The sequence below is a fragment of the Protopterus annectens genome, chromosome 3.part0, assembly GCF_019279795.1.
Source record: "Protopterus annectens isolate FY-2018-M chromosome 3.part0, PAN1.0, whole genome shotgun sequence".
NCBI classification, from domain to species: domain Eukaryota; kingdom Metazoa; phylum Chordata; order Ceratodontiformes; family Protopteridae; genus Protopterus; species Protopterus annectens.
In genome coordinates this window covers 110914850-110938210 of record NC_056731.1, presented here as the reverse complement: position 1 = coordinate 110938210, position 23361 = coordinate 110914850, and the positions used below count along the sequence as shown (strand labels likewise).

General features: G+C 46.1%; 1 protein-coding gene across 3 annotated transcripts in view; it reads right to left on the bottom strand.

Annotated features, from left to right (window-relative positions):
* TRA2A (transformer 2 alpha homolog) overlaps window positions 1–23361 on the bottom strand; it is a 111302-nt gene that overhangs the window by 44686 nt on the left and 43255 nt on the right. For all 3 annotated transcript variants that reach the window (XM_044064615.1, XM_044064616.1, XM_044064617.1), the window contains one exon: window positions 13834–13901. In XM_044064615.1, the coding sequence (XP_043920550.1) occupies window positions 13834–13901 (68 nt within the window). The remainder of the gene's footprint in view (window positions 1–13833; window positions 13902–23361) is intronic.

Here is a 23361-nt window from a genome sequence, read left to right as displayed (position 1 = left end):
GGCCTTGAGGAGCACTGACTCATCAGCAGAGGGGGGTTTGGATATCCAGCCGCCTCGTTGTTTGAGGATCTCTAAGATGTCTGCAAATGAGACATCATCCGAGGACGACTTCGGGGACCCCTCCGCATCATCAAGATCAGTGTCCGATGTAATAGACTCGGGGGAGTCCACGTGCTTCCTCTTGCACGATCTCTTCCTTGGGGGTTCCTCCGAAGAAACCTCAGGAGGAGGGGAACCCCCAATGGGGGTAACCTCAGGCCCAGGGGCTCCGCTGCCTAAGGACAGGGGAACTGCCAAAGACCCAGTCTCCACGCCCAGGGAAGGTGCCGGTAAAGCCGGAGAGATGGCCGAAGACTTGGCCAAGGCACTCCTCATAGCTCTGAAAGCCGGACCCCCAGAATCCTGGGAGTGTCCGGTCCCCGGAGCCATGATAAAGACGGAAGTCCCGCAGCCGAAGCACCGAGAGGGAGGCTCGGAACCGACAGCATAGTTCCCGAAACATCACCCCCAGGTCCAGCCGAAGAAGTCAGTGTACCAAACTCGGACCCGAAGGCCGGGGTTGGAGTAAGGGTCGGAGCCGACCCCAAGATCTCCACCGGCTCCAACAGCACCTGCTCTGACGGAGCCGAAGCGGTCGGAGGAGGAATGGCAATGACATGGGCCATCGGCTCCAAAGCCAACTGGGTCGGAGCCGAAACAAATTTTTGAAAGACTGGGGACTGGAACAGTCTTTGGAGCACCCTGTCTATGTCTGAATCTGACATCCTCGATGACCTAGAGGATACTGAACGGGTTCGAGATGGCCTCTCCAACGGCCCCAAGGGGCTAGGGGACCGGCTCCGAGGCGACTCGATGACTATCGGCGCCGAAGGAATACCCACACTAGTTTCCATCGGTGCCGAGGAGGACTTCGAGGAGGAAGTGTCTGAGCGGACAACCTTTGTCGGCTCCAAGACCAGTGGAGCCGACGAAGGTGACCCGCCTCTCGATGCCCCAGCCATCGGCTCCGAAGCCAGAGGAGTAGAGACTGGTGGCATCGAGGCAGACCGTTCCGCCCTCGGCTCCGAAGTCCTTGGAGCCGATGGAGAAACCTGCCTAAGTCTTTTGGCAGTCTGATCCGACGGACTGGTTGGAGCAGACGCCCTTTTCTTTTTAGCGGGAGAAGGAGAGGATGCTAAAGCTTCTTCGAAGGAGGGTTTTACAAGACCTTTTAATATGAGCTTATTTTTCCTCTCTTGGAGGACCCTCGAGGAAAAAGCGTGACACACGCTGCAGGACTCCTGCAAATGCTTTGCACCCAAACAATAAACACAGAGAGAGTGGTCATCTGTGATCGACATTTTAAAGTTGCACTTGGTGCACTTTTTAAAGCCTGAAGGCCTAGGTACCTGAGACATTCCGGTGAATTAAAGCCCAAAACACAATACAAACACTGTAAATTAGAAAGAAATTCTCTTTGACCTTTTTTTACAAGAAAGAGAAACTATCCACAGTATAAAGGATCCGAGATCCCTAACAAAACAGAAGTCACCTACAATCAAAAAGACCGGGAAAGGCCTTTACACACAAGAGGTACTCCTAGTCAACACTCACAACACAAGAATTTACTAAGTAATTTTCACCAAACTCACTCTAAACACAAGAATAGCTGTTAAAACAGCTTTTGTTGAAGAAAAATAGAAATTCCTGACAGAAAAACTAGTGAAATTAATCACTACTTAGCTCAGCCAGCTCGAGACCACGTCTTCACTTGTTAGCGGCAAACGAGATCTGGGGGACTGGTAGTGGTGCATCCTGGAATATAATAAGCTCAGCCAATAAGAGACTTCGCTCTTTGGCATAAGCGTGCCGAGTCGGAGCCGAGGGATCGGCTCCGAACCCATCAGTCAGAATGTAGGCGAGATAGGATCACATAACATCATCTGTCAGGATATTAAATGTTTTTAGTATAAAAACATTCTAACAAAAAAAAAAACAAACAAAAAAAAAAAAAAAACAAAATTCAGATGGAGGTGCTGCAATATATATTAAAGACCAGTGAGAGAGACAATTATCACATTCAATTATAGAACCAATACTGTTGTATAACCGATCATGAAAGACAACCCTAGAACATAATTGGTCTACATACTCTCAACACTACAATCCCAACAAAGTCAAGTGCTGATGACCTAGAGGAACTTGCACATTTCTTGCATGAAACAGGAGAGAATAGGGGCTGGGGGTTTCAAAACTTACCAGAAACAGACAAATATTTACTCATCATTAGTAAGGAAATTTGCAACCTATGTTCTGGAAAGTACAAGTATGTATACTTACCATAAAAAGTACATGTTACAGCACATTCACCACTTTAGTCATAACCAGGGTTGCCAGATTTCCGACTCGCCAGGTGGGACACATTAAAGACTAAAAAAAATAATAATAAAAGGGGGGGGGGGTAGTCTTCCACATTGTTAGCTTGGTGTTTATTTTTTATTTGATTGGCCCGTAGCTCTGTTTTACGATGTTTTGATTGGCCCGTATACAGACCAATCAAAAATCGCTAAACACGGAGCTTCGTTTAATGCGGAACACTAGAAGCTCCATATTTAGCGATTTTTGATTGACCCGAAAGGCGGAGGCTGCCCGGGATTTAAACCAGCAGGGCGGGACTCGGGATCAGGCTGCTGATCTCGGGACAGTCCTGCCCAAACAGGGACATCTGGCAACCCTGGTCATAACCGATGGGAATTCCTGCCATGCCAGCCCTAGTCACCTGACTACCACAGAATCTACTCCTTAGGATGCTGGCAGACATCCCAACCAACAAATACATCAGAGTATAAAGGGAGTGATACGGCACCATAACCAATCTCATGAGGAAGGAGGGAGGGATGGAATACAAAACTGAACCATATTCTTAGTGTTTCACTGTTGCATCGTAACTGATGGCATAACTCCCAAAGTTGAAAGGAAGGAGGCTGGGCAAAGTGTATGGACAGGAAAGTATGCCTTACAAGATGGCAGTGGCAAACCTGGCTCTGGACTTGAAGATTGAAAGGTGATGATGTTTGGTGAAGGTATGCAGAGAGGACCAAGTGGCAGCCTCCAAAATGTCCTTAGTGGCAGCCTCCAAAATGTCCTTAGTGGCCGCTTCAAGGAAGGTTGTAGATGCAGCAGTATCCCTAGTACAGGGAGACCTCAGAGTCTGTTAATTTCTTTCCATGATGACTGTAGCACAACAGGACACACTGGGATATTTAGAAACTAGTCTCCCTCAGAGATAAAGGGAAAGATCACAAAAAACTGTGCAAACTTGACATTTTTCTTCTGTCCTAATGCAGTCAACCATGCACAACCTGTGTATGGAGGATTCTTTCCCCCTTATACTGAGGATTGGTAAAGGGAGGTAGGCAAGTGAATGTCTTGTTTAAAAGACATCTCTGTAACCACTTTAGGCATTAAGGAAGGTTGGTTCTAAGACACCATCATGGTAGAAAAATGAAAAGGCTCCACACGCAAAAGGGCCTAAAACTCAAACCCTTCTAGCTGAAGTCATGGTTAGCAGAGAGGCAGCCTTCAATGTCAGAAAGTTGACGTCTGCATAGGCAGCAGTCTAAGGGTGGGAGAGTTAGCTTCTTCAGAATGAAACAATATCGAACGAAGGAACAGAAGGTTCTTTTAGAATGTCCAGGAAGTCTGAAGATGTCTCCCTCCAGAGGGAGGAGGAACAACCTAGCAGTCAGTTTGTCTGCAGCTCTTAGAATGACCCTTTGCCTTTCTTCCCTCATCTTCAACAGTACCCTGGGGAGCAAGGGTATTGGAACAGGCCTGTGCAAGAGAAGGAGGCATCCATTTTACATGCTGACCATGTTTTGGCCCTTTAACAGAAATTGAGTACTACTTTTTTTTTTCGTGGCAAAAAGGTCCGTTTTTATCGCACCCCATTCTTTGGCTATGCTGAGAAATACTTCTTTATGGAGATGCCACCCACGAAGTTGACAGTCTTCTGCTTAAGTGATCCGCCAGTTGATTTTTCACCCGATAAGTACTAAGCCATGAGTTGCAGAACTAGGGAGCCCCCCCCCCATTTATGTACCACATAACCTCCCTATTGTTAAAGTACTCCCAGGTTACACCGTCTTGGGAGTGGAATCAGACCTTTTTGGACTGCCAGTTTGAGGGAGCAGGCTCAGGCCCACCAAGCAAACTGACAAGACAATGGAGAAACTTCACCCTGAAAATAAGGTATTAAGAACGCTGCCACCACACTTCTCAGGTACTGCTGCAGCTTCCTAGTATGGAGTCTGTCCAAGGGGATCAAGAGGATGGAAAAGGCCATGCTTTGCCTGAAAGTTAGGTAGCCCAGTTGAAGTAGAGTACAGCAAAGACCCTGAAATACAATTCTAAGAATGCATTGATGGCAAACCCAATGAAAGCCAGAATCTCGTGTGAAAAGCAGATCCATTTCTACTTTTGCTTTAATGAAGCAGTTGACCAAGTATGTGAAAATTTGAATGCACAAGGCCATCATCAGAGCAGACATTTTGTGAAAATTAGTTATGTACTTACCATAACTTTAGATGTTTGGGATCCATCTCGCCTACATTCTGTACTGATGGGTTCGGAGACGATCCTCGGCACGCTATGCTATAGAGCGAAGTCTCTCATGGGCTGAGCTATTCTATATCCCAGGATGCACCACGGCTACTTCCCCAGATCTTGTTTGTCCGCACTCATGCATACACACATAACTGTTTATATAACATTGCCAGATGTTTCAAGATGAAACAATAGTATTCGGACCGTCCGATCTCTTCTGATCTCCAAGGCAGGGGGAAGGAGGGTGGGTTATTAGGAATGTAGGCGAGATGGATCTCAAACATCTAAAGTTATGGTAAGTACATAACTAAAAGATGTTATGTGATCCTATCTCGCCTACATTCTGTACTGATGGGACAGCGTCCCTAGCACCTGATTCCTGGGTGGCTCACTGGAAAACACTCCTGAGAACTGTGGAACCAAATGAAGCTCGCCCCCGAGATGCCACATCCAATTTGTAGTGGGAAATGAAGGTGTGCGGGGAAGACCACGTAGTCAAGAGCACAAATGTCACTAATGGCAAGCTTAGAATAGAATGCTATTGAAGTAGCCATAGCTCTTGTAGAGTGAGCTTTGACAGAGGTTGTAAGCTCTTTATTAGAAGAGGAATAAGCCTGACTAATACAGTCCCTGATCCATTTGGCAATAGTGACCTTTGTGATGGCTTTGCCCAATTTATTATCCGAAAAGGACACAAACAATTGATCCGTTTTCCGTGTTTGTTGGGTCCTGTCTAAATAAAAGCGCAATTGCCTGTGAACATCCAATGTGTGGAAGATGTATTCCGCTTTGAGTACTTAGAGAAGAAAACTGGAAGTTCTAATGACTGTTGCAGGCAAAAACTGGAACAAACTTTAGGGACAAAAGATGGGTTAGGCCTGAGGGATACTCTATCTTTGAAAAACCAGGTACGATGGTTTGACAGATAGAGCTTGAAGCTCTGAAACCCTTCTGGCAGAAGTAATCGCGACCAGAAAGGCAGTTTTCCAAGAAAGAAAAAGTTTCAAATCACAGGTTGCTGCCAGTTCGAAGGGGGAGGAGGTTAAGGCACGTAATACCACATCGAGATCCCACGGAGGAGCAGGATGAGAAATCGGAGGTCGTAAAAGCGCAGCACCTTTCATGAAGGTTTTACACAATCTGTTGCTCATTAAAGGTGGGTTTATAAATTCATGAAAATTGGAAATAGCTGCCAGTTGGACCTTGATGGTAGAGACTGAAGAACCTTGATTGAATAGGGAAGTTAGAAACTTCAGGACTTCTGACACCGGAACAGTGATGGGATCTAGACCCCGGAGTTGAGCCCAAATAGCAAATCTCTTCCATTTGCTAGTATATAATTTCTTAGTGGCAGACTTGTGGGCCGAGGATAAGATACGTATGACTTCCAGGTCTAGAGTATGATTCCTGACTATAGTCGGAAGAGGAGGAGCCAAGCTGTTAACTTCAAAGTGTGAAGGGACTGATGGAGTTGTCCCGACTGATGAATTAATAAGTCTGGGATCTAATCCAGGAACCATGGACCGTCCAGTGCATATTTCCGAAGATAGGGGAACCATACCTGACGAGGCCAGTAAGGGGCAACTAAAATCATTTTGCTCCCCAAGTGAGACGCCTTTTGGATCACTCTGGGAAGGAGGGGAACTGGAGGGAAGGCGTACAGCAAGCCGGTGAGCCAAGGATGGGCTAATGCGTCCGTAGGACTCTCCCCCGGAGCTGGAGTGAGAGAGAAGAACTTTCTGCATTTCGCGTTCAGCGGGGTTGCAAAAAGGTCGCAACAAGGGAGTTCCCCACCTGCTGAAGATCTGAGTTGCCACTGCATAGTTCAGAGACCACTCGTGAGGAGAGAGAATAGTTCTGCTTAGTCTGTCGGCTATCACGTTGGATTTCCCAGGGATACGAGTCGCTACCAGAAAACGTCTGGTCGCCACTGCCCATTCCCAAACTCTCATGGCCTCTCTGCAAAGGGGGTAGGATCTGGTCCCTCCCTGCTTGTTCAGATACCAGACTACTGACATGTCTGAGTGAATGGCAATTACGCCCTGAGGGAGGTAATCGTGGAGGGCTTGTAGAGGCAAAAACACCGCCCTCATTTCTAGAATGTTGTTAAGAAGGAGACTCTCGTCGGAATGCCAATTGCCTTGGACTGACCTGCCCAGGTAATGCCCCCCCCACCCCGTCTGGGAGGTGTCAGTCGTCAATGTGGCCATAGGAGGAGGTGTCGTCCCTGATCCACATTGGAGGACACCAGCCACCAGCGAAGGTCCCGTTTGCAGGTTTCCGTGATCCGTATGAGGTGACCGATAGGGAGATCCTGAAAGGACCATTGTGTCGATGGGAGCCACTTGAGAATTCTCATATGCAATCTTGCTAAGGGGACTAGGAGAACAGTGGCCGACAGAGCCTAATAGCTGCAGGACCATCCTGGCTGGAGCTTTGGATCTGAGAAGTAAGGCTCGGACTTGAGACTGTATAGTCTGTATCCTTTCTGTAGGAAGATAGACCCGCATTTGGTTTGAGTCTCTCTCTACTCCGATGAATCTTATGCGCTGAGATGGCAGCAACACAGACTTTGGCCAATTGAAGGTGATTCCAAGGGAAGTGCCTAGTGATATGGTGGCTTGTAGGTTCTGCAACAGTAGACGCCTGGAGGTGGCAGTTAGGAGCCAGTCGTCCAGATACGGAAACACCTGGAATTCTAGACTCCTCAGGTGAGCAGTCATGACCGCCAAACATTTGGTGAACACCCTGGGGGCTGTGGTGAGATCAAAGGGCAGTGCGCGGAACTGAAAATGACCGTCTCCCAGGCTGAAGCGCATAGGTCTCCTGGACGCCTGATCTATGTGATAATAGGCGTCCTTGAGATCTATGGAGCACATCCAAACACCTTTCTCCAGCAGTGGGAGAATGGATTGTAAGGTGACCATTCGGAACTTGGACTTTTTGACTGAACGATTTAGGATGCTGAGATCCAAAATGGGCCTCTCCCCGGTCTTTTTTGGCACCAAAAAGAATCTTGAGTAAGTCCCTAATGCGATCTTGTCTGCGGGGACCGGTTGGATGACTCCTTTTTGAAGCAGCTTTGAGATTTCTAAGGCTGCGATTTCCCGTTGACTGGGTGGCAGGTCCAGGATTTTCTTGGACGGCGGTGTGGGGTGTGAAAAAGGGATAGCGTAACCTCCGGCGAGGATTCGAAGCACCCATCGGTCCTGAGTGATACCTTCCCAGGCTTTTAGGTGCCTCAAAAAACGACCCCCGACTGGCTCCGGAGCTGCACAGTCGGGCAATCCTTCAGGGATTGTGGAAGGCTTAAGAGCCACAAAAGGACTCGCGGTCTCCAGTGTTGCGGGGGCCTCTGCCGCTTCTGGGACGGCGTCTTCCAGAAAAATTTTCCCCGCCTCTGCCTCTAGAAGGGGGATCGTCCTGCTGCGAGGGATAAGACTTCTGGGATTTACAGAACCACATTTTCCCTCCTCTTTTAGCCTTGGGGTAAGGCCGAAAGGGAGTGGAAAATCGTGCCCCTACGGCGGTCAGAGTCTTACCTTCTTGCTCACAGCGGGTCAATGTGTCCTTTACCTTGGGTCCAAACAAAGAGGACCCATCAAAGGGAGCGTCGGCAAAGGAAGACTTAAAGGCTTCCGCAAAATTACACAGGCGGAGCCAGGCTTGCCTCCGTAGAGCAACACCCGTACCCGCCGCTCTACTCGCCCCCTCGGCTGCATATGAAATGAGCCTCATGGACGAGTTAGCTATCGATGACAGAGTAGCCAACTGAGAGACTACCGTCTGGGCCAGCTGCTCAGGTAGGGTACCCAAGAGGGTATCTGAAAGCTCCTTGATCAGATCCCTCTGAAGTCTAGTGAAGTGCGTCAAACAGTTCAGGGACCTCAAGGTAAAGGCCGCTGAACTAAGGGTGCGCTTCCTGTACCGGTCCATGCTCCTAGACTCCTTATTAGGAGGATGGACGGACGTTGAAGCCTGAGCCACCACTCATCCGCTGAACAGTTTGGAATGGAAAGTCGGCCAAGCCGTTGCTTGCTGTTTGAGTCTGCAAGAAGTCTGCTAGAGACATCCTCAGAGGATGGACCCCTCCGCATCATCAATCATCAAGTCGGTGGTGAGTCAGTCGTGAGACTCATCAGGGCTTCCTCTTGCACAGTGCTTTTCTTTTTTCCTTGGGAGTTCAAGAAGCTTCAGAGAGACCTCCAGGAGGGGGGACCCACTGGGGGTGACCACCCCAGGATGGCACAGACGCCAGGAGAAGGTCGGCTCGAAGGCAAATCGGAATCGCCTCCACCCCCGGCCCCCCCGGGAGGCGGGGAGGCCTGTGTACCCAACCTGACCCGAGAGCCAGAGTTGAGAGTAGGTCGAGAGCCGACAAAAAACTCCAACGGCTCCAAGCACCGCTGCAACCTCCTGCTGGGAGCTGGAGGAGGAACCAGAACACAGGAGGGCCATCGGCCCGGAAGCTGATGGGGGCTGGAGAAACTAATTTCTGGACAACACAGAGAATGAAAGTCTTTGAGCACTCCCTGTCTGTTTGAATCAGACATCTTAGAGGAAGGAAGAAGAGACCGAGGAGATGATCGCTGGACTTCCCCCCGGCTCTGGGGGAAGGGGACCGAATGGACTCTACCTACTATCAATGCAGAGGGAGGGAGATTAGGCAGCAATTTTTTCTGTCTGTGCGAGGGCTTCGCCGCAAGAGAAGTGTCTGAGAGCCGGCCTCATCGTCGGCTCCAAAATCAATCAGAGATGAAGGTGACTCCGCTCTCAAAGCCCCAGCCATCGGATCCAAAACCAGGGGAGTCGAGGCTGAGTGGTTCGGCTGGCTGGCGGAATATTTCTTTTTCTTATCTGGAGAGGAAGAGGAAGATAAGGCCTCTAAGGAGGGTGGTGAGGGTTTGATCTTTCCTTCAAATTTATTCTTCTCTCTTGAGGACCCGAGAGGAAAAAAGCGTGACACGCTGCAGGAAGCAGTAAACGCATAAGGAGTGATCATCAGTGATGGACATTTTATAGTTGCATCTCGTGCACTTCTTGAATCCTGAGGGCCTATGCTCCTTAGACATAATGCCTGTAGACTACTCACTATAACAGAGGAAAACACAATGTATGAACTCAGCACAAAGCTTTTCACAACAATAAACTCTTTTTTTTTTTTTTACGATAGGCGAAAGCCCAAGAAACTTAAACAAATACACCAAAAAGAGGACCAAGAACCCTCTAACTCAAACAGGTACTTGACCTCTGAAAAAAAAAAAGACGACTCACTAAAGACTAGGGGAAGGCCCCTCTAACTTAAACGGAAAACATTTCCCTGTCCAGTCACACAAATTTACCACAAAAAATTCACAAACACACTTAGCTAAAAACAGCTTTTGGGTAAAGATTAAAGAATTTCCTGACAGAAAAACTTCAGAAAAAAAGGCACTTAGCTCAGCCAAGTTCGAGACCACGTCGTAGCTTGTAAGCGGCAAACGAGATCTGGGGAAGTAGCGGTGGTGCATCCTGGGATATAGAATAGCTCAGCCAATGAGAGACTTCGCTCTATAGCATAGCATGCCGAGTCGGAGCCGAGGATCGGCTCCGAACCCATCAGTACAGAATGTAGGCGAGATAGGATCACATAACATCCCTGGTTGCAGTAGACAGGCCAAAAGCCAGAGCACAAACGATAATACCTCACACCTGGATTTGAAGCACAAGAACCTCCTTTGAGATTCTATGGAAATACAGAGGTACGAGTCCTGTAAAAAGTACAGTTGTGTACACTTGCCATAAACGTAGATGGCATGTATTCAGAGTTGGGAGTTTTTACTTCAAGCCCTGGCCAGCCCAACTTCTTGTTGAAGGATTCCTAAAACTGAAAGATTGAAGATCAGGGAGAGCTGAGGAGCCCTGCAAGATGGCAGTAGCAAATTCTCTAGGCAGAGAAGACCGAAAGATGGTAATGTTTGGTAAAAAGTAAGCACTGAAGACCAAGTTGCTGCCTTCAAAATGTCTTTCGTGGACACCCCTTTAAAGAAAAGCTGACCATAACAGTAGCCCTGGTGGAATGTATCCTTGCCGCATCAGGAGGTTTCTTACCATGATGGCTGTAACAAAGGATCATCCAGTGGGAGATCAATCCATTTTGAGATGGTTTGCCAAGAAACTGGTTTCCCCTCTGGTAAAGGCCACACAGTCTTGTTTCTGTCTTATTAGTAATGAAGTTGTCTATATGCATCCAATTAAGTATCCTTTCCCCCTTTTGTGGGTTGAGGAAGAAGCAGAGAGTATGGACTGACTAAACAAAATCCGCGTCATTAACTTTGCCATTAATGAGGGGTTCATCTAGAGTGAGTGACTGGGTGGAAGATGAAGGGTTACACACAAATTCTGGCTGAGGTAATAGCTGTTAAGAGGGCAGTCTTGCAACTCAAAAAGTTTTTACTCAAAAGGGTGGAAGATTAGGTTTCTCCAACACAAAACTTGAGGTCCTGGGGTGGGACAGGAGACTGGGTGGCCTAAGTGAATGCCTCCTCTCAGAAACTTTCATGAGGGAGTGAGAAAAGATGGGAGGCTGAAGTAGCAGAATCATATATTTTTATGGAGAAAAATACCCTTGTTAAAAAAAGGCTGGCCAAACAAGACCAGCTAGACAAGGGTTTTGTGCTTTTTGCCTATACCAAAGGATGAATAGTTTCCCTTTTGGAGATGAGAACTGCTTTTCAAGAAGAGGTTCGTTTCATGAATCAAGGTACCCTTCACACTATTTAAGGGTCTGCCAGTTGGGGTATATAATTCTGCCCTTGTTCTGAATCAATAGGTCCATTCTCTGTAACACCTACCATGAATTTAAGCTGGTTAGACCAAATAGGAGGGGTACCAGTGCTGCCTGGGCCACTCTGGGGCTATTAGTATTAATCTTGGCCCACATTCCCTTATCTTTAGCAATACCCTGGGGAACTAAGATATTAGAGGGAAGACCGGGGGGGGAGGACCTGTCCAAGGGAAAGCATCTTGTCTAAGCTAACTTACAGTTTTTTGCATGAAGGGCAAGTTTTCCTCCTAGGGTCACAAACAACTGGGCAGAGGTGGGGAGTGGAAAAGTCGTCATTGTGAGATTTTTCCGTAAGGAGGTGGCTTAACATTCCCTGCTTTGGGGGTGGGGGTACTCCATTGCTTAGATCTCTGCATACTGTAGTCTCTGTGTGGTCCGTTTCCCCTGGATCTGGTTTGAGATGGCTTGGAGGAGGCTGGAAAGGACCAGTGTTTGGAAGGGCAATGCCTACTGAATCAAGGGGGTTCCCACTTGTAGGTATTCTTTAACAGTCTGCATAGACTTGGCTTTTTCCTCCATCTTTTTAAGAACATCTTCTGCTTTGGTGCCAAACAAACTGTCCTTGTTCAAAGGAGCGCTTAGTTAGCTACTTTGATTTGAAATGGTCTGGCAAGGTCTGCTCCTTGAGCCAAGCATGTATTCTCAGCGACTGCTGCCCGGCAAAATGCTTATAGGGCATCAAAGCCACACTGCAAATTATGCTTGCTGACTTGACTTGCAGTGTGCATAAGCTCCAACAATTCTTTATTTTCTGCACAGACTGTAAAGGTTGCCAATTTTTGTTTAATAAGTTCCACAATATGTTGCTGGTACTTCAGCATGTGAAACAGAGACAGTTCAATGCCCTAATAGCAAGAGTTTATGTACCTTCTTACCCCATCTGTCCAAAGCTCTGGAATCCCTGTCTAAAGGGGTGGGATTCTTGGCTGTAGTTGCCTGGACATATTTAGGCCCCTGGGAAATGACTTCTGGGTCAGCAGTAGGATTCTTGAATTGAGTGGCAGGCACTCCGCAGTACCTGTCTGGTTTCCTAGGGGCAGGAGGTATAGGAGTAAGACTGGATTCCATAAAAACATCAACAGCTTCCAGGACTGGGTGTACTACTTAAGGCCTGTGCTGTGGCAAATCTAGAGTCTCTTTTTAGACTTAGAATAGTCTTGGCATTCGCAGTGGAAATGCTCTTAAAAGTATGTAAAGTTTCACCAAAAGAAAAAGCCTCTGGAGTGGCGGCAGAGGGAATGGAATCCTCTGCATCGGAATCCTCATAAGCAGATAAAGGCATGTCTTTGTAATCAGATACCTCAGAGTCATCGGACTCCCGGTCTGCTGAAGCTGCAGGAGACCAGTCTCTTTTCCTCTTAGCAGTTCAAGGCAATCTTCCCCTAATCAGAATAAAGGTCTTCAGCCATTTTAAGCATTTGTCATTGTGGCATGGGAGCAGGTGCATGTGCTTAGGTCGCCCGTTTTCTAGAGAGTACTTTTGGCCTAAAAAACAAAAAAACAAAAAACAAAAAAAAAACAAAAACAAACAAAAACAAACAAACCACACTCTGTAGGTTTCAGATAAAGTCTGAGTCGAACATCGGTAGTACGAAGAACTACCTCAGAAGCTGGTGCCTGCACAGCGGCTCTGGACCCATCCAAGGTAGAGACATCCGCAGGTTCCATAGTTGAAGAGTATCGCAGCACACTGGACTCTGAATGGGTCTCAGTAGAGACCTGCACATCCACTGAAGCGGGCATCAGGGGCTGCAAAAGCACCCCAGAACTGGCGACTAGCTTAAAGGAAGCATCGCCAGCAGCTTTGGACCTATATGGTCTGCCTCTGTCTTTATCCTTACATTTTTTCAGAATATCTGTAGTCAGATGGCTTACCGAAGCCATTTTGGAATACGGAGATGGAGAGCAAAAGAATTTAGCAACGAGAGCCGACAAATGGTTTGGGCGTTACTTCAGGATTATTCAATTCGTAAGTGAAATTCAGGTAACACCCAACTGGCACTTTCGAACGAACTGCTTCGGCCTTTCCGGCAGGAAAGACTGGAGTAACGACATCAGCTGCCTGTTTCTATACCCGACAGTCCTGGAGCAACAGCAACTGATGCAGAAATACTAAGCTTCTGGTATTCGGGCTGACCAAGGGCTACCTTGCAGGCAGATAGCCCAAGTGTGATTATCAACAGTGAAACACGAAGATCAGACTGTTTCAGAGCCTTCCTTTTTGTTAATCCCATGTAAAAAAAAAAAAAAAAAAAATCACAAATAGCAAGCAAATAGAGCTGCACAAGCATAGTTGCCATCTGCCTCCAGAATATTTGTTTCTAGAAAAATAAGTTTACAATATCACATAAAATGCAGTTACCACATTGCTACTTAAAAATAAAAGCAAGCATTTTCAAAGCAAAATACCCTCACACACTTACTTGGACTGTATGAACGAGATCTGGACCGTGATCTGTATCTACTGTAGTAAGGTGAGGGAGATCGTCGCCTAGCAAAAACAAACGTGGTCAATTGGATTTAAAACTAAATGAATCAAGCATTTGAATTAAGTTACAACACAGCAATGGATATAATAATAATAATAAAAAAAATAAAACAAAACAAACCACACAACTGATGGCAGAAACAAATTTTGCTACACCGGTCTCATCTTTAACCGAATGGGCCTAAATGTACTTTTCAGACCCATCTATGGCCAAAGCCACAATATGTGCAAATAATCCTTTAAGGCATTACATATACAATGGGAATTTTTTTGAATTATACACAATTGCTACAATACAGGTAAAACTGACTAGCTTAAATTCTTACACCATCAGAAGATAAATACATAAACTGCAGAACAGACTACACTGAAAGGGGGGGGGGGGGGGTTAAGTCAGTCTACAGCCTCTAAAGCAGCTGTCCTGTCAGAAAAAACAAACACTCTTAAAGGTCAGAAAAATAAAAGTTTACCATGTATAGGATTTAAAACATTCAGGACCCCCCACCACACACAAAGGCGACTACTGGTGGACAGCTATATTAAGAGAAGACTGTACAGTAGATGGTACAAGACCTATTGTCCTCAAAAAGATAAAAGCAAACAAAACTCAAAACCATACAGCTGTTCACGTATACCCCTCAACAGCTACTGGAGATTCCTGGGCAATTGGCAGCAAGTGGGCATCCGACATTCCAGTGTTGCTTCCAAAGCTTTTTGGGGGGGGGGGGGGTCAGTGGAATTTACTTGCCATGCTAGAGACCATCAGCCTGATACTGCACTGGAAAACTATTGCCTATGCCAAAGTCCATTCTCTTACTAGGGACGTTTTTGTGTGAACTAAACTGCCTTTGGCTCTTACCCTTGAGCTGTTTGAGCACATGGAAGGCGCTCTGAAAGTTTGGAAGCTAGCCAGCAGTTATACCTTAGGCAGAATATAATCCATACAGCTTAAGGCTACTGCAGCAGTGATCAATAAGATAACTGTACCCAGAGACTGAAGCCAAGCCTTCCTAAAGGTTATGCTATACACTCAGACTAAAAGTAACAGATGCTGCAATGGGTTACTGGTGCATCATACTGCATGTCTTTTCAATTTTGCTAAACAAGACTTCCTCATGCTGGGTCACCAGACTTCCACACAATTTAACTTTAGAAAATCATTCAAGCATGGATATGTCGGGTAACAAATCTTCTGTCAGAAGAGTGTAAGTTTGGTACTTTTCTTGTTAATCTTGGCTAAACAGAAGACTCAAGATTGTCTTGGCTACCAAGCCACATACTAGAACTGGAGCGACCTTTTTTTGCCTTTAGAAGCATTAACCAATGGCTGTGACAATGAAGAGGATATATACAAAAACAACCCTAATGACACGGAAAAGGTGGCATTTCTCAAAGTTCCTTCTACTGACAAGTAAAATTTAAGAGCCAGAAAACATGTCCATTTGATCTCATCCTGTGCAAGTAGAAATTATACAGTAGTGAAATTTGATGGCTCCTGTCAAATGAAACAGTAGCTAAGTCAATGATTTGGCCAGCAGATATAGTCAAGCCACCACACAATACGAGAGGAATTTAGGCCATTAGTTTACCTGTTTTGCAAGGGTTCACCAGCCCAAACACTAAAACGTCTGGATTTTTTTTTTTGTATAAAAAAAATGTATGTGCATTACTTTACCTAGGACTTGTGTACGTTAGGTCTTCGTATTCTACAACAATGCTGGAAACCCTTCATGCAAAGTTGTCAAGCTGATTTCTGCAGGTATGTCTGGGTTGCTTAAATACTGAATGGTAAATACTGAAAGAACGTGGACCTCTTTCAATTAGGTGCGTGCATTAGGAAGACAGAGAAAAATATAAAACTCCCTTATCAACCGAGAAACAAAAAACTGGCAATAACTCAATATCCCGGGTACACAAAACAGCTTAAAAAAAAAAAATGGGGGGGGGGGGGGTGACTGAAGTGTGCCTCATGGACATGGGAATGTGAAGGCAGGCACCTTTCACACCCGCCACTATCATTAGGCATTTTAAATGTGCAAGAGTTTAGTATGTCAACCTGTCCTGGCCTATTAAGTGGTACAGTGTGAAATATTTTCTGCTTAAAACCTCAGCTTTGGCCGGCTAAGAACTTTGTTATATTCAACTGGACGTATAAGAGAATTTAAGTACCTTTATCTGCACTTTTTTTTTTTTTTAAAAATACAGCATTTCATTTGATTTAAACTGTGTTGTAGGAATATTAACTGAACTGGCAGTTTTAACTCTGCTCTTCAGTTATTCCCACCCACCCTCCCTGTTTTTGTTTTGGTGTTAATCTTAGTGGCCTTGAAACTGCCCGCCCCTCAGCCTGCCTCTGGGCCCATCTCATTTGTTCACTCAACTGAGTGCAGTGAGATCATATTCTGATTTCAGGCACTCTTACTGTGTACAAAGAGAGCATCTGGGAAACGGACAAAAAATTAAGCTCATTTCCTGCCTTTCCTGTTAAGTGGTACAGACTATTTGTAGGCTTCTGAGCCCCCAAGCCCTCCTGTGTTTGAGGGAAGCTTTCTAGCTTGTTTTTTTTTCTTATAACTAGCCAGTTTTCTAGTTTCAGCACTCAAATCTGTTTCTTTGATCTCAGCACTTGTTCAGATTAAAAAAAAATAAATAAATTTTCATCTTTTACTGTACTTGTGTTAATACCTACTTCATTTTACTTTTGCATCATCTTAAAAATACTAAATTGCATTTATTACTGCTTGGTGTAACTCATTCTAAGCCTTTTATAGGTTCATACTAGGCTATCTGCCCTAGGGCATTTATAAGCCTAGCCAGAGTGTGTGTGGCTTTCACCACCCCTTAGGATGAGAATAATATACCCATTAGTTTGCTGTGCCTCTGTCCAGCAGTGACACAGAGATGATTCCCGGGGTAAACCTACGATCTCCCATCCACTCGTCAAGATTTCTCTTGAACAGAGTCAGTGAGGGGCTCTGCCTCACATGGACTGGGATTCTGAATGTTCCATAGTGTAGGGAGTCTCTGGGTGATGAATCTGTCCCTCAAGTCTCTTGCTCTCGTGGCTCTGGTGGATTTGGATTTGAGGTGGAGCATGTCCATTAATTCCGGGTTGGACATGGCCTTGTATGTCAGGCACAGATCACCTCTGAGCAGACGGTATGCGACTGAATAGAGCTGGAGTTTCTTCAGTCGGGCAGCGTATGACATATGTTTGAGCCCCTTTATCCTTTTGGTGAGGAACTTTTGGGGTCTTTCCAACTGCTGCAGGTGTCAGGTAAGGTACATTCCGAATGTGGCGTTGTACTCCATCATTGGTCTGATAAGTGAAGAGTACAGGGGTACAATGACCTCTCCTGATCTGGATGTGAATCCCTTCATGATCAGGCGGGCAGTGTAGAAAGTCTTCCTAACCACTCTGGCAATGTGAGTGTCAAAAGAGAGGTTACTGTCAACTTGGGTCCCCAGGTCCCTGATAATTTCTTCTGTGTTTAATGGATTACCACCTATGTGGTAATTAGGGGTTACCTTGTTTTTCCCAAAGGGTATGACTATACATTTTTTGGCATTTAGCTTAAGGCCATGGCTCTGGCACCAGTTATCCATTTCTATGAGACCTCTCTGGAGGATGTCTGTCTGATGGAGTGTCAATTATGGTGCCCAGTTTGCAGTCATCTGCAAATTTGGTCAGCCACAATCCCCCTATGTTTGCCTGCACTTCAGAAAAATAAATGCCAAACAAGAGGGAGCCCAGGACTGAGCCCCGTGGGACACCGCTCGTCACCGGCTTAGAGTCTGACATGGCACCAGCAACTCTAACCCTGTGGGTTCTGTCCTTGAGCCAGTTTGCAACCCATCTTGTGACATATGGGTTTACATCTAAGCTGGTGAGCTTTTCTATGATGCCAGAGTGGGGTATTGTGTCGAACGCTTTTGCTAGGTCAAGGTAGGCTGTGTGAACTGCCTTACCCTCATCAATGGCCTTAGTGACTGTTTGAAAAAGTCGAACAAGTTCAAGAGGCAGGATCTGCCCTTGACAAAGCCAAATTGGGTAGGATCCAGTGTCTGTAGGTCCCCAATTTCTTTATTTATGAGTTCCATTATGATCCTCTCCATAGCCTTGCAGACAAGGCTCATCAAGCTTATGGGGCGGTAATTTCCAGGGTCCGTAGAAGCACCGCCTTTGTGGAGTGGGACCACAGTTGCCGTACACCATTCTTTGGTTACGTATCCTGTAGTAAGGCTAAGATTAAACAGCAGCCTTATGTGCGGGTTTAGTTCCTCACTGAGTTCGTGTAGCACACAGCCGGGGACACCGTCCGGTCCCATTGATGCTGTGTTTTTTGCTTTAGAGAGAGCAGCTCTCACCTGGGCATCTGAGATGTTTGGGAGGCTAGACTCTGTGGGATAGATATTTCTCCTTTTGGGGGGGGAGGGAGGGGAGAAATGTGCACTGAACCTGTCTGCCAGTATGTTGGCAATGTCTGTGGGTTCAGTGATTTTTGTATCATTTTGGATTAATTCTGAGCATATCTGGGAGTTTCCACCCAGGTTTCCAACATAGCTAGAGAAGGCCTTATGATTGTCTTTTGTCTCTTTAGCGATTTTTCTCTCAAAGTTGGCCTTGGATGATTTTATGAGTGATCGTAGTTTTTTGCTAGTATTGATCAGAGATGCCTTCCCTTTTAGGGATTTTGCTCTGTCATGTATTAGCTTTCTCCTCTTGTTGTAGAGTTTGTTTATGGCTGGGGTCCACCAGACCAGGCGCCTGCCTTTGGTGGGAAGGGTCTTGATTTTATTAGGGATTGCTTGATCCATACATTCCTGGAGGTGCTTGTAGAAGGCATTTGTAAGGGTTTCAGCAGCGTGGGTTGTGGTTTCCACTGGCTCGGGGGCCTTGAAGGATACCACTCCAGTCTGAAGAAGTGTGAAGTTTGCTTTTGAGAAGTTCTTCACTGTGGTCTTTTTTGCTGGGGTTGGGGGCAGGATGTGGATCTCCAGTGAGATTAATTTATGGTCTGATCTCACCAATGAGGGATATACTTCCGGTGTGGAGCATTTTGTCCCCAATGTTTGTGATGATCAGGTCTAGTATATTTTCTCCTCTTGTGGGAATGGTGACTAGTTGTTCCATAGCATTTGAGTTTATGAACTCCAGGAACCTTTGGGCTAGGGTGTTGGGGCTCGAGTAATGTTCCTAGTCTATGTTTGGGTAGTTGAAGTCACCCAATATGATGGTGTTTGGAGAGACATTCATACTCTCCAGTGTCTTCAGGAAGGCTGTGTGGGTTTCCTGAGTTTGAGAGGGTGGTCTGTAGCATGCTACAAACTGTAGGGCAGTTTTACCTATGGTTAATTGCACCTGGATGGTCTCCGATGCTTCGTGCGTTGCCACTGACCAGTTGTTTTGCACGGAGAGGGTTTGTGGTCTGCACTGTAGTGGCAGAACAGGTAGCTTACATCCTTCTAGGTTGGGAACTGCTGATCGAGAGCCTAGTGTCCAAGTGTATTAGTTCTGGTTTAAGCACTTGGGCTTTCAGGCCAGTTATTTTACATCAACAGGGTTCGTGGTCTGCACTCTTGTGGGGAGGAGAGGCTGGACTCTGCCCTTCTGAGCTGGGAATTTCTGGTTAAAGGCTTATAGTGCATGCATATCTGAACTGCTTCTTACTGAAGTTGGTGCGCCTTGTTTGCTGCGGCAGACTGGATTCGGGCCTGCTGGATCTAGCTTTGTTTGTGTAACTTGAGCACTAATCCAGACATTCTCTAAAGTATTTAATTGTATTTATTACTGCTTGGTTGTAACTTGATTAAAGTGTAGCTATCATTCCAAGTCTTTTGGATTAAGCACTTGGGCTTCAGACCAGTTGTTTTACATTAGGAAGGTTTGTGGCATGCACTGTGGTGGCAGGACAGGTAGCTTTCATCCTTCTAAGTTGGGAACTGCTGATCGAGAGCCTAGTGTCCAAGTGTATTAGTTCTGGTTTAAGCACTTGGGCTTCAGGCCAGTTATTTTACATTAAGAAGGCTCGTGGTCTGCACTAAGAGGCTGGACTCTGCCCTTCTGAGCTGGGAATTTCTGGTTAAAGGCTTATATAGTGCCTGAATATTTGAACTGTATCTTACTGAAATTGGTAAACCTTGTTTGCTGTAGCATAGACCAGATCCAGGCCTGCTGAATCTAGCTTTGTTTATACGCTTGTTGTTAGTTTTGTTATTTCTCTGCAACGCTAATTCCACCTAATACGCGGCTTCTCAGCGCTTCTGTGGATCACTAGTGATATCTGCATTGCTTACTGTACTTATTTCCTTGTTTCACTTGAAAGAAAGTTACAGTTTGTCGTTTTTGCATTTAGTTACTTGTAACACATTGCACTCAAGTTACCTGCCACTTGCTCACTAAAGCAATTATATAAAAGTCAGCACTAAAACATAAAAGCACTACACCCTCACTCCCCACTGGCCCTTGTTTTCAATTAAGGAATTCCCAATATTATTCTAGCATGTCCAAAGGTCAGTGGTCAATCTCCTCACCGGTCCAGCTGGTGAATCTGGGAATCTTGAGGCAATGTTATAACTGCCTCATGTACACAGACAACCCTCTCCTCCTCCCACATAACACAAATACTTGCGAGAGATGCAGCTACTTAGACAAACTGGAGGCTGAGCTCTCTCCAACTCAGGACTGGCAAGACCAGACAGGAGGAGAAAGCAACTACACACAACACAAAACCAGCCCCACATAATGCTACCACACCACTGAATCAATCACAAACACACAAAGACATACTCGGAGGCTCAGAGTAAAAATTTACCTAAACAGCAGAGGCCTCCAAAGCAGACAACCAAACAACTGCTACTTCAAGACACCCCACAAGCAACACAAACCACAAAATCAGTGTGCAAAGCAGTCACAGCCCTTAAGGCCAAACACAACACCAAACATACTTGTCATAGGTGACTCCATAGTCAGACACACTGACGTCCCACTCACCAGGCTGAACAAGGAGAGGGTCACAGTAAGCTGCCTATCAGGCTCTAGAATCCGCCACATAACACAAGCACTCGGGCCACTCCACGGCAAGTACAAATATGACACCATCATTGTCCATGCTGGTGAAAACGACCTGAGACGTACCTCCCTGGACTACATGAGAGACAGAGAAGCTCTCTGATTATGTAGCCCAGGCAGGTATGACCCTGACCAGTATCCTTCCTTCACCAAGAATGATGCCACAATATAGAGACAAGATGATCAGCTTTAACAATTGGCTTAATGTCTGGTGTCATTCAAAGGGGATCCAGTGTCTGTCTGCCTGGGATGACTTGCTTGACAAGCCATGCTGCTTCATGAGGACTGCTTGCACCTGTCACCCTGGGATTCGGATATTGGCTAAGGCTCTTGCCACCCCTATAGTGCCTTTTTTAGGCAAGGCTCAAATTCTAAACCTACCACCCTAGAAAACAAAAATGGGAAGAAACTGAGGGTAATGCTGCTCAATGCCAGAAGTCAATCTCAAAATGCACTCACTCGAGGCCCTTCTCAGTATGGAGAACATTGATGCCTGTGCTGTAACTGAAACCTGGTTCAAGGCTCCTGAGAGCACCCCAGCACTATTAGGTTTTACCTCATATCATGCGTTCCGGCCCCAAAACCCGGATCACACCACAAAAGGAGGGAGTGTATCCATATTCATAAAGGATACCCACACCTCCAGGTTGGTGGCAACGCACAAAGCTTTGGAAACCATCCAGGTGCAACTAACCATTGGCAAAACTGCTCTACAAATTGTAGCATGCTACAGGCCACCCTCTCAAACTCAGGAACCCCACACAGCCTTCCTGAAGACACTGGTGGGTATAAATGTATCTTCAAACACTATCATATTGGGTGACTTCAACTAGCCAAATATAGACTGGGAACATTACTCAAGCCCTAACTTTCTATCTCAACGGTTCCTGGAGTTCATAAATTCAAATGCCATGGAACAGTTAGTCACTGTTCCCACGAGAGGAGAAAATATACTAGATCTCATTATCACAAACATGGGGACAAAATGCTCCACATTGGAGGTATATCCCTCATTGGTGAGATCTGATCATAAACTAATCTGATCATAAACTAATCTCACTGGAAATCCACATCCCGCCCCCACCCCAAACAAAAAAGACCATAGTGAAGAACTTCTCTAAAGCAAACTTCACACTACTCAAGACTGGTGTGGTATCCTTCAAGGCCCCTGAGCCAGTGGAAACCACAACCCAAGCTGCGGAAGCCCTTACAAATGCCTTCTATGAACACCTCCAGGACTGCATGGATCAGGCAATCCCAAATAAAACCAAGACTCTTTCCACAAAGGGCAAACGTCCAGTCTGGTGGACCCCAGCCATTAACAAACTTTACAATAAGAGGAGAAAGCTATTACATGATAGAACAAAATCCATAAAAGGAAAGTCACCCCTGATCATTATTAGTAAAAAAATACGAGCACTCATAAAATCAACTAAGGCCAATTTTGAGAGAAAAATTGCCATGGATTCAAAGGACAATCATAAGGCCTTTTTCAGCTATGTTAGGAACCTGGGTGGAAACTCCCAGATATGCTCAGAATTAGTCCAAAATGATACAAAAAAAAAATCACTGAACCCACAGACATTGCCAACATACTGGCACACAGGTTCAGTGCAAACTTCACCCCCCTCTCCCCCCCTAAAGGAGAGAGAACTATCCCAGCGGAGTGTAGCCTCCTGCCTCCCAGACATCTCAAATGCGCAGGTGAAAGCTGCTCTCTCTAAAGCTAAAAACACAGCATCAATGGGACTGGATGGTGTCCCCGGCTGTGTGCTACACGAGCTAAATGAGGAATTAAACCCGCACATAAGGCAGCTGCTTAATCTCAGCCTTACCACAGGATACGTGCCCAAGGAGTGGCGTACGGCAACTGTGGTCCCACTCCACAAAGGCAGTGCCTCTACGGACCCTGGTAATTACCGCCCCATAAGCTTAACAAGTCTAGTCTGCAAAGCTATGGAGAGGATCATAATGGAGCTCATAAACAAAGATATAGGGGACTTGCAGACATTGGACCCGACCCAGTTTGGCTTCGTCAAGGGCAGATCATGACTTTTGAACTTGGTTGACTTCTTCGAAACAGTCACCAAGGCCATTGATGAGGAAAAGGCAGTCCATACAGCCTACCTTGACCTTGCAAGGGCTTTCGACAATACCCCGCTCTGGTATTGTAGAAAAACTTACCAGCTTAAATGGAAACCCATATGTCACAAGATGGGTTGCAAACTTGCTTAAGGACAGAACCCACAGGGTTAGAGTTGCTGGCGCTATGTCAGACTCCCAAGCCGGTCACAAGTGGTGTCCCACAGGGCTCGGTCTTTGGCCCCCTATTGTTCGGCATCTACGTCTCAGAAGTACAGGCCAACATGGGAGGACTTTGGCTGACAAAGT